The sequence below is a fragment of the Myotis brandtii genome, unplaced genomic scaffold, assembly GCF_000412655.1.
Source record: "Myotis brandtii unplaced genomic scaffold, ASM41265v1 scaffold29, whole genome shotgun sequence".
Taxonomy (NCBI): domain Eukaryota; kingdom Metazoa; phylum Chordata; class Mammalia; order Chiroptera; family Vespertilionidae; genus Myotis; species Myotis brandtii.
The window spans coordinates 2,671,266-2,688,341 of NW_005361075.1; the positions used below are offsets into that span (position 1 = coordinate 2,671,266).

The 17,076-nt window shown below is 39.7% G+C and overlaps 1 protein-coding gene across 1 annotated transcript in view; it reads right to left on the reverse strand.

Moving 5' to 3' along the window:
• SCN8A (sodium channel, voltage gated, type VIII alpha subunit) overlaps positions 1-14,160 on the reverse strand; it is a 133,690-nt gene extending 119,530 nt beyond the window's left edge. Inside the window, exons 1-2 of the mRNA XM_014542022.1 lie at positions 14,150-14,160; positions 5,421-5,748 (exon numbers count right to left, since the gene is read on the reverse strand). Of these exons, the coding sequence (XP_014397508.1) occupies positions 5,421-5,696 (276 nt within the window). The 5' untranslated portion in view covers positions 5,697-5,748; positions 14,150-14,160. The remainder of the gene's footprint in view (positions 1-5,420; positions 5,749-14,149) is intronic.
• Between the last annotated feature and the right edge of the window lie 2,916 nt (positions 14,161-17,076).

The window sequence follows — 17,076 nt, forward strand, 5'->3', positions numbered from 1 at the left end:
GGTATTTTGTGGAAGAGCCACACTCAAGGGGCCAAAGAGCCACATGTGGCTCACAAGCCACAGTTTGCCGACCACTGGTAGGGGATTGGCACATGTGGGAGATAACCTTCCTTTAAATAGTAGGACTCTGTGGAGAAATTAAGTAAATTGCCTCCAGATTACATATCCAGCTGAACAGCTGTAGCGGTATTGATACTGAGCCCATGTCTGTGGAATAACTTGTCTATGGCTGCTAGGCTACTCGGAGTCCCTTCACTTGAGAAGATATAATACTGGAGCTAAAACGAATGCCACCCTTTCCCTCAGAAGCACTGCACTTCTTAGGACCCATCCTAAGAAGGGTCCATAAACCACGGGGATTATCAGGGATGTGAATGAAAAAGCAGGGTTTTTGTGTTTGTTTTTTTTGTCTCTATATTTGCCTGTCTAGCTTCAGAACAGAGCCAGTTGAAGCTGAGGACCAATTAATGAAAAATCAGAAACGTAGGGAACTAGAAATATGTTGTAATGAACTAAGAGTTAGGAGGTATGGGTTCTAGTCCTCGCTCTAAGACTAATGATGATGTTGGCTTTTATTTTTTCCCTTAAGTATTTTAAATTGATTTTGAGAGAGAGAGAGAGAGAGAGAGAGAGAGAGAGAGAGAGAGAAGGAGGGAGGGAGGAAAAAACAAAACATTGATGTGAGAGTGAAACATTGATCAGCTAACTCCTGCACGCCCCCTGTCGGGGATCGAGCCCGCAATCCAGGCATATACCCTGACTGGGAATTGATCCCACAATTAATCCCACAATGCTCAATCAACTAAGCCACACTGGCCAGGGCTGGTGGGTTGGCTTCTAACAAAGTACTTTACACCTCATTACATTTATAAAATGAGGAGGCTAAATGAGAGGATCTCTAAGGCTACCATAATATAATTTTCTATGATTCTAGGTAGCCTTTAATTTGCAGGAAAAGGCAGACATGAAAAGTAGAAGGTAAAATGAGCTTTGGGAAACCACATGTGCCCTATTTAAAGGCTCAGTCAATTCTATAATTTGGATTTTTGTTTATGGGACTTTTTTTAAGTTGAATTTATTGAGGTTAACAAAATTATATAGGTTCCAGGTGCACAATTTCACAACACAGCATCTGTACAATGTATTATGTGTTCACCACCCCAAGTCAAGTTTCCTTCATCACCATTTATCCCTTTACCCTCCTCCACCTCCCCGTATCTCCACCCCCCAGGACTTTCTTATAAGAGGACATACCAAATTAAACAAAAAGAATACACAAATCAATGACCAGTTTTAAGAAATAGGAAAAGGGGTAGGCGCCTACTCTGAAGGCTTTCTTTCAACTTATCCACAGACATTCTTGCTGCCTTAAGACAGTTATTAGAAATATATGTGGCCATTTAAGATTCAACAAGTTATTATTAAGCATTGGAGAGTATTTTTTGTAGCGAACACAGAGACACACTTCAAGCAATACAAAAAAGTCCTTGATTTGATTCTCTATAAAAGTGAGGGAAGAGAAATGCATTGAGAATTTACACTGATAAAACTTAAGATTCCATATTATGAAAGAAGAGAAAACAAATAACAAAATTAAGACTTCAGCAGGCTTAGCAAAATAGCAGAGAGAAAACAACAAAAAAAAAGGCATTTAGGAGAGTTCAAGTTCCTTGAAATACCTACTTGTTTTTGCTTGTACATATATAAAGAAACTCTGGAAGATACTACTAACAGTGGTTACCTGCTCAGGAAGACAGGAAGTGAGCAGAGAGAGTAAGGTGTAAAAAGGAGACTTTTTACTGAATACCTTTTGTAAGAATATCTTTTTACTGAATTTTTAACCATGTAAATATAGTACCTATTTTCAAAATTAAATAAATAAAAATTTCAAGTGCTCCTCAAATTCCATTATTTACAGGAAACAGTTGTAAAACAAGAAAGACAAAGACATTAGAACAAGGTGCCAAGAGGCAAAGAAAATGTTGTAGCATTGGGAGGTCTGAGGCAATCCACAGAGAGGACGATCCAGGTTTTTCAAGAACCAGCAGGGAAGTCAGTTGAAATGCAACGTGGACAATACTGTTGAGGACGCCAAGAAGCAGATGACAGCTCAAACCAGCACCAGCTGGTACAAGAGTATCCTGAAAATGTGATATACAAATATTAAGGCTCTGAGTGCCTGGATAGTGTGAAATCCACAATGGGATGAAACCAGGACTTTACTAACAGAGAAGTAGCTTTCTTTCACCCTTAAAATAAAGAGGGAAGAAAATAAGAAACAAGTTTCTATAAGAGTAACAAAAACTATTAATTAATTTGAAAAGATAAAGAAATCCACTTTCATCATTTAGCAAAGAAAAGAAATTCTATTTTGCAAGAATTATTTAAGGCAGTTCTGGAAAAACTATAGAACGGAATGTCCTCTTAAAGTCATTTCTAACCTCAGGATTTTTTTATTTTGGTTTAATCCCCAGTGTGCTTCCTTGAAGGGGAGACCTTGCTAATTTGACGTAGTGAAAGGCCTAGTTAGTAAGAAGTAATGCCAGTGAAGATTTGCAAGTAAGCTTTAGCAAACTTATCTTTAATCAACTGAAAAATCCCTTACTTAAAAGCATAATTAAAACTTCTGAAGTGCTACTAATGTTCTTTCTTGTCATGGGTGTTACTTTGTTTGCTTTATAATAATCATTAAATTAGGTACTTACAAACTTTTCTGCATGGTGGCATAGTATGGTGGTATAGTTCACAATTATTTTTAAAGGATTTCAAAAATAACAACACAACAATTAAAGCTATTCTTTCCATGAACTATTTACCCATATGGTGAAACCAAAGGCTGAAGTCAGACTGTCTATCACGAAAGCCAGTCCCTCCTGGAACATTATCAGTATCTGGCGTACCTAAGGAATGATACTGAGCAGGGCCAGAAACCCACCCACTTTGGCTCCTCTCCCCCAGGCCAGCGCCGCTGAAGTCTAAGACATTAGATATTGTCTATAGGGCAGGAATCACAGGAAGGCATGAAAAGGAACACTGGGGCTCTGACAGCAAATAGCTCTATATGTTTTTCATATATTAATTCAGGATCAAAAAAGAAAATTTAATTTGTATATGAGGTAGAAAAATAAAGAGTTCAAATAAAAGTAAAGAGGTTTTAACCATCTGAAAGGCAAGGGTCCAACAGGCTTTACCTGTCTGCTTATTGCTATGAGTACTTTCTGAAAAAGTTACACCAACTGGCCAAACTTATTTAAGTAGGCACAACCTGAATCCTGCAAGTTATCATTCATTTATAGTTCTAATAAGGACATGGATGCAAGTGTAGGAAAGAGGAAGAAAATATATTTCAAAACTTTACGACTAAAATATTTTCCTAAAAACAGTCGAAGTTTCTATGCTCCCTTATTCATTCACCCAGAAAGTAAGTTTGCCTCCTCTCTCATCCACGTACCCCTACTCGCAAAGGCCCATGTAAAAAAGTTAAACTTCAAAAAAGGGAAGAGTAAATGGGGAAATTGATGACAGTTTATGAAAACTGCTTAGGTCCAGAACTTGGTATCTGAAAAAAAATCCTTAAAAATTATGTCCAACTTCTCAGTTTCTGGATGAGAAAATTTAGGTCTATAGATGTGCAGTGACTCGCTAAAGGGCATGAATTAGTTTTGAGAAGTTTGTTTCTTCACTTATTACTTTCTTTTCCCATAAATTACTTTGTAGCTTGAAAAATACATATACTAAAAAAAGAAAAACAGAAATAATAAGCATGGTAAATTATGGCAGAGTCAGGATTTATTATATCCAGTCTACTGTTCTTTATATTATGTTGTGTTCCTTACACTTTCTAAATTTCCCAGTGGAAGATATAAGCTACCGGTTCCACTTTTTCCTATTAGGTAGGACCATTTTGTGTAGAGAGTGTCTTAAATGCTTTTGCCATCCTGAACTAAAAGTGCTTCCATAAGTATAACTAAGTCAAGAGATCTATTGGCCTCGTCTTACTTCTGTCCCATAATTAAGCCAAAGAAACGGAAATTTCTTCTAAAATGGAAATACTAAAAGGAGATTTAATTAAAGGCAGTTTTGTTAATAAAGGCAGTTTAGTTAAGCTTTATATTTATAAAAATATAATTACACAATCCCCCCTCCCGAATCTGGAAAAACGATTGATTTAATTACTTAAATGACATCTGTTAAAAGAGGGATCCCCTAAAATGGTATCCAATGTTAGTCCTCACTGTTCAATGGCTAATTGCTTGGCTGGTGGATTATCCGGGGGGCTCTGCTTCTCTACTTGTTGCCTTGTTTTGTAAGTTAATCATGAGGAAGAAACCCAAGGTTTGGTCGATTATTTGTTAGGGAGTTTTGAAATTCGACCAAATGAAGACTGGTATTTCTTTCACCTATGCTTCTTACTAGCAGGAATAACAGGATAGACTCTAATGCAAGAATCAGTGCTCGCTCAACCCAGACAACTGTGTAACAAGGCCAAAGACCCAGAGTCTCTCCTCATTGATCCAGTTTGGCTTCCTCTATTCTATTCCTGTGCCCGGTAGCGATGCTTCAATGTAAAAAATAGAGCTGGTAAGAGTACAAATCTATCATCTCCACTGTATTAACAGGCTCTGTTAATGTCACAATACCAACACCAACCTTATTTTTATTTATTTTTTGCTAATCCTCAGCTGAGAATATTTTTTCCATTGATTTTTAGAGAGAGTAGGAGGGAGAGAGGGAAGAAGGGGAAGGAAGAGAGAGAGAGAGAGAGAGAGAGAGAGAGGACCCAGAGTCTCTCCTCATTGACCCAGTTTGGCTTCCTCTATTCTATTCCTGTGCCCAGTAGCGATGCTTCAATGTAAAAAATAGAGCTGGTAAGAGTACAAATCCATCATCTCCACTGTATTAACAGGCTCTGTTAAAGTCACAATACCAACAACAACCTTATTTTTTTTTATTTTTTGCTAATCCTCAGCTGAGAATATTCTTTCCATTGATTTTTAGAGAGAGTAGGAGGGAGGGAGGGAAGAACGCTCTGACCATCGAGCAACACTGGCCAGGGCCATCTTTATATTTAAAAGATAGAATTTGAATGTGAGTGTGAGATTCTTTAGGGCTATACCATCTTTTACTATGCCATCTTTCTTGGACTCTATTAAATACTTCCATTCCATTTATGTCCTCTTCTTCTAATCTGGGCAGGAGCCAAAAAACATAAGTCTTATTAAGAGAGTTCAGAAGTGCCACAGCCCACAAATGACCCTTAGCAGCAATTAAACTGAAAAATAATCCCCATGAGCCAGAACTGCAACGAAAGGTTAACTACTTATCCAAACTTTGGCAAAGAGGCAGCTCTTTCTCCCGTTTGCCCCAAGCCTGCGAGGAAAGGGGAATCTGAAGCTGTCCCTCCACCTCCTGCCACTCACTTTCTGCGTCAAATAGTATGGGTCAAAGTCCTCCAGGGGAACAGCGACCAGGCCTTGTGGGATGTCCCCATAGATGAAAGGCAAACTCTTCCCGGCTTCCAGGTCACTGTTGGGCTTGGGCTTGCTGTCCTCATCGTCGTCCCGGTGGCTGCCATCTCCCTTTGGTGGTTTCTTGAGCTTGCTCTCGGCAATGCGCCTCTCGATGTTTGCCAGCGACTCGGGGGTGAAAGGCTTGAAACTATCAGGGCCTGGTGGTGCGAGCAGCCGCCCTGCCATCTTCTCATCCTGCAGCAGCTTCGTTAGTTATGCTGCGTCCAGGACAGGCCAGCTCTGGAAGGAAAAGCAACACAGACAGCATTAATCAATCACTGCTCGGAAAGGAGGCCAGACTAAACCGTCTCACTCAGCCTGTACTCACAACCTCTGCACCACATCGTTTCTTCCATGACATGGTTACTTTTCTCTTCAGAAAAATCTGTGGCGTGAATGGATTAGGTCATGTCATAACCACCCCTCAGGGGAATGATCAGCTAGAAGATCAAAAGATGGGAGTTTCCTGAATGCTGGTATTTATTATTCACTTAAGATGCAACTCATTGTCCTAACTGGTTTGGCTCAGTGGATAGAGCATCGGCCTGCGGACTGAAGGGTCCCAGGTTCGATTCCCATCAAGGGCATGTACCTTGGTTGCGGGCACATCCCCAGTAGGGGGTGTACAAGAGGCAGCTGATTGATGTTTCTCTCTCGATGTTTCTAACTCTCTATCCCTCTCCCTTCCTCTCTGTAAAAAATCAATAAAATATATTTTTTAAAAAAGATGTAACTCATTGTTAGGAACCACATACAACTACTGTACAAAAATAAATTCCAGCCCTGACCGGTTTGGCTCAGTGGATAGAGCGTCGGCCTATGGACTGAAGGGTCCTGGGTTCGATTCCGGTCAAGGGCATGTACCTTGGTTGCAGGCACATTCCCAGTGGGGGGTGTGCTGGAGGCAGCCGATCGATGTTTCTCTCGATGTTTCTGACTCTCTGTCCCTCTCCCTTCCTCTCTGTCAAAAATCAATAAAATATATCTTTTTAAAAAGTAAATAAATAAATTCCATATCCTCAAGGAACTTTTATTCTAAACTAATAAGGCACATTTAATGTCACCCAGGCATATGTGTTAGCTTTGGACAAGTCACCTTCCTTTCCTGGAACTCCATTTCCCAGGAAATACTATAATTTCCAAGGACAACACAAGGGTAAATTGTCAGTCTTTCCAGCTTCTGAAAACACTAAACCTTTCAAAACTTTGGAGGCACAAAATATAGATAAAATAGCTTCCATCTGCGTTGGCTCTTCTGTTTCAAGGTATTTTTCAATTCACCAAGTTGTGTAAAATCCATCCAGTATAAAAGCTCAGAAGTACCTTCTTTGATGACCAAGCTCCTGCCAGAGACAAACGCAAAACACTTTCCTCTGTGGAGAGGGCAGACACTGCTCTCCGCACCCCCACACAGCAGCAAGGAAAAGCAGATGGGAGAGGCATTTTAGAGGACTTCCTGATGCAACAGCATTGCAGCCCTGCGGGGTGAATGACAGCAGAAAAGCCTGCGTGCAACCCGAGAGGGGTTCAAAGCAGGAAGGACAGGAAGAGAGAACAGAGTAACAAACCACAATTCCCTTCTGAAAAGAACAACTGAGGTAGTGCCAAAACAGAGCCAATGATGTCTAAGCATGGTATTTGAAAGCAATTTCCATTTCCATTTACACAGGTTTATGTAAATCCATGCCCTGAGACAAAGGACTCCCTAATGTCAAAAGGGACACAGTGTTGGGTGACTGTCACAAAAGGACCCTGGCAGGTGAGTCTAACCATGAAAGCTTTAGGGTGTCACTGGCAGTTCAACGGGTGCTCCTGGCGCTGCTCTTCCTGTAGTTCGGTGAGCCCCACAAAGACAATCTGAGATTTTTATTTTTAAAGCTAGAGGTTGTGCTTTCCCTCCTCCTTAGCCCTCAGGGTCCACTTTAAGGCACCACCCATAAAACTCCAGGCTCCTCAGGAGAACAGTAGTGGAGTTAACTCTAAATAGTTTGGGAGTGAAATACCCAGGGGCTCCTTTTATAAATACACCCGCAGAGATCCCAGCTTTCTCTAGTGGTGTGATCGCTACGCGTTGCAAAGGCAGTAAGTAGTGTCCACATGCAGGCTGGTCGGCTCACTCACAGCACAGGACTAATGAGGCCAGAACCACAAGTTAGCCCCACGCAGACCTGTCAGCTTCTCGCTGTGCAAAAGAACACGGTTCCACAGGCGGTATGGTCAAATAGGTCGTTTGCACATATGAAGCATGAAATTTTACAGCTTTGAGGGATTACAGATCCAGTCCATTTCATTTTATAGGTTAGGAAACTTGGGGACCTAAGAGGCTGGACAACCTGCCCAAAGACACAGGGCCAGGATAAAAATCACAACCAAAGAGCTCTGACTCCTCAATTCACACTCCTGCTATTATGACAAATACTAGAGGCCTGGTGCACAAGATTTGTGCACTGGAGGGGGGGGGGGTCCCTCAGCGCGTTCTGCGCCCTCTCATAGTCCGGGACCCCTCGGGTGATGTCTGCCTGCCGGCTTAGGCCCAATCCCGGGGGGGTCGTGCCTAAGTCGACAGGCAGACATCCCTCTCGCAGTCCGGGGCTCTCGTAGTCCAGGACCCCTCACTCCTTACCACCCGCCTGCAGTGGAGGTGGAAGAGGCTCCTGCCACTGCTGCTGTGCTCGCCAGCTGTGAGCCTGGCTTTTGGTTGAGCGGCGCTCCCCCTGTGGGAGCGCACTGACCAGCAGGGGGCAGCTTCTGCATTGAGCGTCTGCCCCCTCGTGGTCAGTGTGCATCATAGCAACCGGTCGTTCCTCAGTTTGGTTGATTTGCATATTAGCCTTTTATTATATATCAGTTGGGTCGATTTGCATATTAGCCTTTTATTAAATAGGATCAGTTATCTATCCTCCTATCCTACTCTAACTCCCAGTACTTCACAACAGGAAGCATCTGAGTCATCGAGTAAGTTACATGCAAAGACCAATAGTTTCACTAATCCAAGACTTCATTTACAATGTTTTCCCCAACTTAGAATTCCTTCTTCTTCATCCATTTCCTCCTATCTATCCCTGAATTTCCTCCCATAAATCCCCACTCCTCTACAGAGCCTTCTCACCAGCTCCAGCCTTTACCATTTTTCCCCTTGTGAACTCCTAAAGCTTTATCATGATCTTAGGAGCCTTCCCACCAGCTCCAGCCTTTACTATTTTCCCCTTGTGAACTCCTAAAGCTTTATCATGATCTTAGCTAACATTTATCATGTACTTACTATGTTTCAGGCATTGGTCCAAGCACCTTGCTTGTATTAGTTCATTTAATCTCCAGAACAATAAATGAGGTAGATATTATTAAATTACATGCTAGAAAATGACATAGTCAGGACTCAAAACATCCTGCTCACATTTGTTTTGGCTTTTAATTATTGTTGAATTGCACCATATAAATTCCCAGAGGTCATGGGTGGTATCTTAAACTTCTTTTGTATCCTTCCACAGAGAATTGGATTATGTCTGGAACCCAAAATTAGTCCAAATCCCTGGGACTCCATGGTTCCCATAGCCACACTCATTTTCAACTTTGAGTCTCCCTCAGTTCCGACTTAGAGGACAAATAATACTGCAAGGAAGTCACTGAAGATGCTGACAAACTCTTGTGACATGATATACACACCTGGGTTCTTCACAGGTAAAGTTGTCCAAGGCTAAGTCCTCTGCCTTTGCTTCCAGATCCTATTTCCTCCTGACTTCCCCAAGACCATGTTCCTTCAATTACCCCTGCTCTCTATGACATTCTCAATCTTTCCTTTTCCTCTCCTACTTCTGTATCTTCTCCTTTAATCTTCACCCCCACCACCCACTCTCTCTTCGTTTGCCTTAAATGATCCTGGTTCTATCCACATCTGCAGTCTCCTCTTCCCCTACAACCTTTTCCTTTTCTAAGGGCCGGCCTTCTGCAATCTCTCTGATACACTTTCTTTCAGGGATCTCATCTACTCAAAATAATCTGTACGTGGGTGATTTTCAGATTCCTATCCAAAGAGCCCTGACTGTTCTTCTGAACCCCACAACTGCTGTCACCACTGGGCTTGACCGGTATTGGTCAGTGATTGAGCGTCAACCTTCCCAATCAGGGCACATGATCAGGTTGGGGACTTGACCTCTACGAGGTAGCTGATCAATGATTCTCTCTCATCATTGATGTTTCTATCTCGCTCTCCCACTCCCTTCCTCTCTGAAATAAATAAAAATATATGATCTAAAAATAAAAAAAACTACACGTTTTTACTTCCCAAACTGATTCCTTCTCCGGGCCTTCTAAATTCTGTTATTGGGGCCATCATTTTTCCAGGCACCTAAGTATGGAACCTCAGTCATGTTTTCCCTGTCGTCTTTGCTGTCCTTGTCCAACCCATTCACCAGCCTTACTAATTCTTCCTTCTGAGTTTCCATTTAAAATAGCATCACCCAATAAGTCAGTCACAGAAAGACAAATACCACATGATTTCACCTATATATAGAATCCAAAGAACAAAATAAACAAATAAACAAAATTGAAGCAGACTCATAAACAGAAGACAGAGTGATGGTTGCCAAAGGGGAGTGGGTTAGAGAACTGGGTGAAAAAGGTGAGGGTTTAAGAAGTACAAATTGGTAGTTTGTACCTCTTATGTAAGTACAGCATAGGGAATATATAGCCAGTAATATTGTAATAACTATGTATGGTGCCAGGTGGGTACTGGAAATATCAGGGGAACACTTTCGTAAAGTATATGATTTCCTAACCACTATGCTGCACACCTGAAACTAATACAAAATATTGAATGTAAACTGTAATTGAAAAAAAGACATTAAATAGTGAAAAACAAACCAAAAAATTAGCATCACCCTAATTCAGGTCATATGCAACAGTCTCCCACTGTGGACCAATCTTCAGTCCACCCAGCACATCTCCAAAGGTCTGTTTCCCTAAAAATATGCCTCCATTATGTCATTTCCCTCCCTCTGAACTATCAGAGTTATGGACTGAATCCATTTCACTGCCATTCAAGGCCTTTTACAACCTCACTTCTCAAGCATTTTCTTCCACTGCTTCCCTACAAGAACATCTACTCTGGTAACTGTTTTTGTTTTGGTTTTCTAGTTTGTTTTTCTAAGGTAGAACATAGTACAAGTGAACAGGTCTTAAGTGTACAGACTGGTTATTGTGTGTGTGTGTGTGTGTGTGTGTGTGTGTGTGTGTAACAATTACTCAGATCAAGATATATATTTATTTCCAGCGCTCCAGATGGCTCTCTTGTCAATAACCACCAACCCCAGTAACAATTACTCAGATCAAGATATGTATTTATTTCCAGCACTCCAGATGGCTCTCTTGTCAATAACCACCAACCCCATACTCTCCCAGCCATGGTTATCTGATATCCATCACCACAGATTAGTTTGGCCTGTTCTTGAACTTCACATAAATGGAATATAAGTATACTCTTCAGGGTCTGGCTTCTTTCTTTCAACATTATTTCTGTGAAATGAATCTTTGTTGTATGTGTAGCATGATACATTTTTTTTATTACTGTGTAGTATTCTGCGTATGAATATAGAACAATTTAATTCTCCATTCTACCTGATAGACATTCTTTTGTTTGATTGTTTGTTCGCTCTAGAAATCTTTGCCTATCCTACGGTCATGAAGCTAATAGCCTATGTTTTCTTCTAGAAGCTTTATTGTTTTACTTTTCTTATTTAGATTTCAAGTCATTTAAAATTGATTTTTGTATATCCTGTGAGATAGAGGTCAAGGTTAATTCTTTTGCTATGTGGATATCCAACTGACTCTGCCTCACTTAATAAAAAGTCTGGTCACTCTTATTTTCATTGATTCCTAAATATACTTTCATTTCCTTGTTTTAAATCTCCTGAAGTCTCTCTTTCCTTCTTACCTAAATTCTATTCATCCATTAAAACCAGCTTCAACTCCTTCTGAGGAAATTGTCTTGCAAAAAGTAAAAATAACCTTTTTAGGACTTAGACCATATAGTCCAACTATCCTTACTGTAATAAACTTACCAGTAAATTAAATAAGAGAAGCTATGTTGTCTAACTGCAAATTAGTGACAGATGCAGAGCTATAGTACACAGTTCTTGGCCTCCAATAAAATGCTCTTTTCCCATACCACCATCTCTTAGGTACTTTGCCCTGTGCATCATCCCACTACTATCTCAGCTTTCTTCTTCCTGCAGTGCTAAGGTGATGAACGAACAATGTAAGTGACTTTTAAACCTGAGAGTTCCAAAAGAGACTGAACTAGACTCAAAGGTGGGGCCACAGATGATCAAGGCTCTCTTCCTTTGGTCATCCAGGAAGACCAAGATTTTAAAATGCTAGCTGTAGCCTGGGCACATAAAAATAAAGATGAATCTAAATTAAGGAGAAAAGACCGGAAGAGAAAAAGAAAACTGGCACTGAGTGAGCTTGTAACAGGGAAGAAGGAAGAAAGACATCTGGGTAGAATTGTTAAAGGAAACACTTCAGGCAAGGGCACACCAGAAAAAAATGTCAGGAGCAAGTAGTGTTAAAATTTGTCTCAGACTTAAAAAAGAACAAAATTGAATAACTCAATTTTTGATATCAAAAGTTACTACTAATACAGTAACCAAAGCAGTGTGGAACTGACATAAAGACAGATATATAGACCAGAATAGATTAGGGAGCCTAGAAAGAAACCCTCACATATATAGTCAAATGATTTTCAACAAGGGTGCCAAGACCATTCAATGCGGGGACGGGCAGTCTTTTCAATAAATGGTGCTGGGAAAACTGGTTACCAAAATGCAAAAGAACGAAGTTGGACTCTTACCTTATGCCATACAAAAATTAACTCAAAATGGGTAAAATATCTAAATGTAAAAGCTAAACTGTACAACTCTTAGAAAAATCATAGGGGAAAAGCTTCAAGACACTGAATTTGGCAACGATTTCTTGCATTTTGCACCAAAAGTGCAGCAACGAAAGAAAAATTTGGACTTCATAAAAATTAAAAACCTTTGTGCATAAAAGGACACTATCAAGAGAGTGAAAAAGCAACCCACAGAATGGGAGAAATATTTGCAACTCATAAGAGTTTAATACTCAGAATACATAAAGAATTCCTACAACCCAACAAAAACAACAACAATCAACCTAAGCAATGAATAAAGAACTTGACTAGACATTTCTCCAAAGAAGATATACAAATGGCCAATAACCAAATGAAAAGATGCTCAATGTGACTTATCATTAGGGAAATGCAAATCAAAACCACAATGAGATACCACTTCACACTCACTCGGATGGCTATTATAAAGCAAAACACACAAACAACAACAACAACAGAAAATAACAAGTGTTTGCAAGAATGTGAAGAAACTGAAAACCTCGTGCTGCTATGAAAAACAGTATGATATTTCCTCAAAAAATTAAACACAGAATTACCAGAAGATTAAGCAATTCCTCTTTTAGGTATATGCCCAAAAGAATTGAAAGCAGGGACTCAACCAGATATTTGTACACCCACAGTCATAGCAGCATTATTCACAAGAGCCAAAATGTGAAAACAACCCAAATGTCCGTGGACAGATGAATGGATAAACAAGATGTGCTACATACATACAATGGAATATTATTCGGCCTTGAAAAGGAAGGAAATTCTGACACATGCTACAACATGGATGAACCTTGAAGACATTACACAAAGTGATTAAACTAGATACAAAAATTCAAATATTGGATAATTCCATTTATATGAGGTACCTATAGTCAAATGCCTAGAGACAAAAAGTAGAATAGTGGTTACTGAAGGCTAGGGGAAGGGAGCATTGTCTAATGGGTAGGTTGTTTTCAGTTTTATATGATGAAAATATTCTGGTAGTGGACAGTGGTGATGGCTGCACAATGTGAATGTGCTTAACACTACTGCACTGTACACTTAAAATAATTAAAATGATAAATTTTATATTATATATATTTTACCACAGTTTTCTTAAAAAGAGAGGGAAAAAAAAACAAACCGAAGACATTTACTGTGCCCTTACTATATGCCAGAGACCGTACTGATAATAATTATAACTACCTGCCTTCAGGACCTTTAAAGTCTTCTGGGGGTGGTAGACAAGTAAACAGGTGAGGTACAGTATGACAAATCCAATCAAGGAAAATAGGCTTTTATAGACATACACAAGCAAGACACCTAATCTAGTTTGGAAAGATCATGGAAGGCTTCCTAGAGAAAGTGGCATTTTAGCCAAAGCCTGAAGGAGAATTTGTGGAGTGGGGATGGCAGAAAAATGGATGTCAGTAAGAAGAAGTAGCATATACAAGACACCACAGACAAGGGCGATCAAGCCACTTGGGTACTGCAAACAGTTCAGTGTAAGTGGACTTGAGACAATTAACAAACAGGTAAGCAGGTGCCACATCAAGAAGGTAAAGTCATTACCAGGGGAAGGAGTTTTTATTTTTATCCTGAAGGCAATAAGAAGACTTAAAGTTATATTTCAGAAAGATCATTCTGGCTACAGTGTAGAGAATGAGGAGGATGGGGAGATGGGGTGGAGGAGAAGCAAGATCAGGGTGAAGAAGTGATTTAGTTGAAAGATAATGATGGTTTGAACCTGGCAGCAGCATTAGGGATAATGTACCAAACAGTCTTGTCAACTAACTGAAGTGGGGGGTAAAGTAGAACAAAAACCCAGAAAGAGGCCCAGATTTCTGTTATGGGCAAATGAAAGGAGGTAGTAAATTCATTGAGACAGGAAATAAAATATGATGTACAGCTCAGGTAAGACGATGACTTCACTTTTGAACATACTAAGTCTGAGTTGCTTTGTTATATCCAAATAGAGACACTAAACAGGCAGTAGGTGTGTGGTTCTGAAGTTCAAGGAAAAGATTTAACAACTAAAAGAAGAGAAGAGAAGAGAAGAAGCTTGATATAGAACTATAGCTAGACTCGGAGGACTGCCAGTCAGCTCTCTGCATGTTGATAAACAGCTCATTTGGAATTAGCCAGAGGAGCAGTTCTGCACTGGGAGGAAGGTGGGCGGCTCTTATCACAGAAGAGAGAAATGCAGCCAGATGGGTAAGTTTACACTGTCCCACTCCCTGGGCCCCTCCTTCCTCCAGTGACAACTACATGCCAGGCTGCCAATTTTCTACTTTGTCACTTACAGTCTTCATTTTGGAAAATCATATAACAGTTCTAGAAATTGAAATAAAAACAATTTTATCAAACCTTAATTTTATTCATTTAAAACAAAAATTGCAGACCTGGGTCTCTCTTAATAACATCAAAATCTGGCTCTCCCACCTACAAGTTCTTATGGCTCGGCCTCACCCTGGCGAACGTCATTCTTCTCGTTGGCTTTCTACTTCATGAGACTCTCTGAAGTTTGTCCTTCCCAAGCTTCACACCCACCAAATTTTCCCAAAGCTGAGCTCTTTGTCTCTGATTTTATATACCTGATCTCTTCCTAATCCATTTGAGACACATAATCCTGGCTGATTTACATTATGTCTTCCTGCAGAAATGCTTTGAAGGGTCTGTTTATAGAATATTTTGAAAGATGCTTACTACGGATATAAATGAAAGATTTACCATAATAAAAAAAAAAGTCCATGATAAAGAACTCTATCAGAAGATATTTTCGAAGTACCTTCATTTTTGAGAACTTGAATATTTTGACCTAAAAATGCTTTTAAATGAAGTTAAAACAATGACTATTATGATTTTAAATAGATCGGAAAGTGTCTCTGAGCAAGTCCCAGCAGCCCCAAATGAAGATAGGTTTCCACCTTGTCTCTACAGTCATACACCTATCAAGCCTGCTCTGCTGTTCATCAACATATAGCCCAATCAAGATGTCATCAGACTTCCGCCGTCCTGGCACTGCACACCAAAACTTCCCTCTATTTTGTCACCTATCCCCCACCACCGATTCCCCCCAAATTTAACTGGCTTCCCACATTTCCTTTATTTCTTCCACAAAGCACAGGAGCCTTTTCCCTTTATAACCACACATTAAACTCCTTGTAGACTCTGGTTGTTGCTCCACATCTATTGTCATTCTCTTCACTAGTCTCCTGACTCAAAATAAAATACATTGCTTTTAATACTCACCCAAGGCTATGTGTTTACTGATTTTAGATAGAGGGGAAGTGAGAGAGGGAGGCGGGGGTGAGAGACAGGGGGAGAGAGAGAGGAGAGGAGAAACATTGATCGATTGTTTCTTGTTCATGCCCCAACCAGAGAATCGAATGCAAAACTTAGGTATGTGCCCTGACCAGGAATTGAACCTTTTAGTGTATGGGACTGTGCTCCAGCCAAGCTACCTGGCCAGGGTAAGTTACGCTACAATTTTTCTTGCTTTATAATTGAAAAAGATTTCATTTTTGTGATCTGTAGTTTTCTACTTCTCTTTGCTTCAATTCCAACATGCACACCAGATTTCACCCTCAATTTCCTGTAGGAATTATAATATTCACAGTAACATTGAGACTCTCTTTATCACTTATTTGGTCCCCTCTCCTTCCATCCCCATTCAATGGTCTAAAGAGAAAGTACATTTTGTCTTATTTTCTACTAATTGTTTCCATGTTTTCCAGAGAACTAAACTGTTGGCATAATGTTTAACATCTAAAAAAAGACATTTCAATTAGTAGGTGCTCATACCTAGGAAGGAGGACTAAAATATTTAGGAAGCTATATTTTATCTCAAGTATCAAAGACTGGCTTCTAGGTACCACCCTAGAGCCTGGATGAGAAGTTCCCATTTTATACTTTCTCCCGTAAGCATTTAGTGGGCATAGTGGAAACAGCAAAAATCCCTCCATATGAAGGAATATGATTGGAGTGGAGGAAGTAGCTATACACAGTAAGAAAAATTAATTCCTAATTGTAACTGAGAAAAAAGAAATCAACACATGCTATATTTAGATATAATATGTTCCTTCACAATTGGATATATAGTTAATCAGCTTAAGTTCGCTGCTTCTGACCCAAAATCCAATGGTTTTTGGTTTTAAGCTCTGCCACTCTACTATATAATGACTATGAGACCTATTTAAATAACAAAGAAAGTACAGGGGTTAATAAAGTGTCTTAACATGTAGAAAGTGCACAGTAAATATTAGCTCTTAACACCACTTGTATCACCAGCTTCATTTTTTTCCATTCTACTCAATCTTCATAAAATAAATAAAAATCCAAAACAATTCCTACAAATCATTGCTTAAGTCCTACAAAACAAAAATGACATCATTGTAGAAATAAATTTTTATTGGGCAATTGGTGACACTAAACACTATAAATGTTCATTTTTCAATTGATACAAAAATCCAAGTGTAAAGGTAATTAAGGGGTATCAATATATCATATATACAAAAGACAAATGCGGGCAAGTTATATATAATCTCTATTACATTATAGAATATATGCAGCCAGAGGCATGCTTGCCAAGTTGAACTGAGAAATGAAGATGATTTCACTCTTACCAGAGAAAGAGATGATGGAAACGCTTGGTGGACTTAGAACATATTTCAC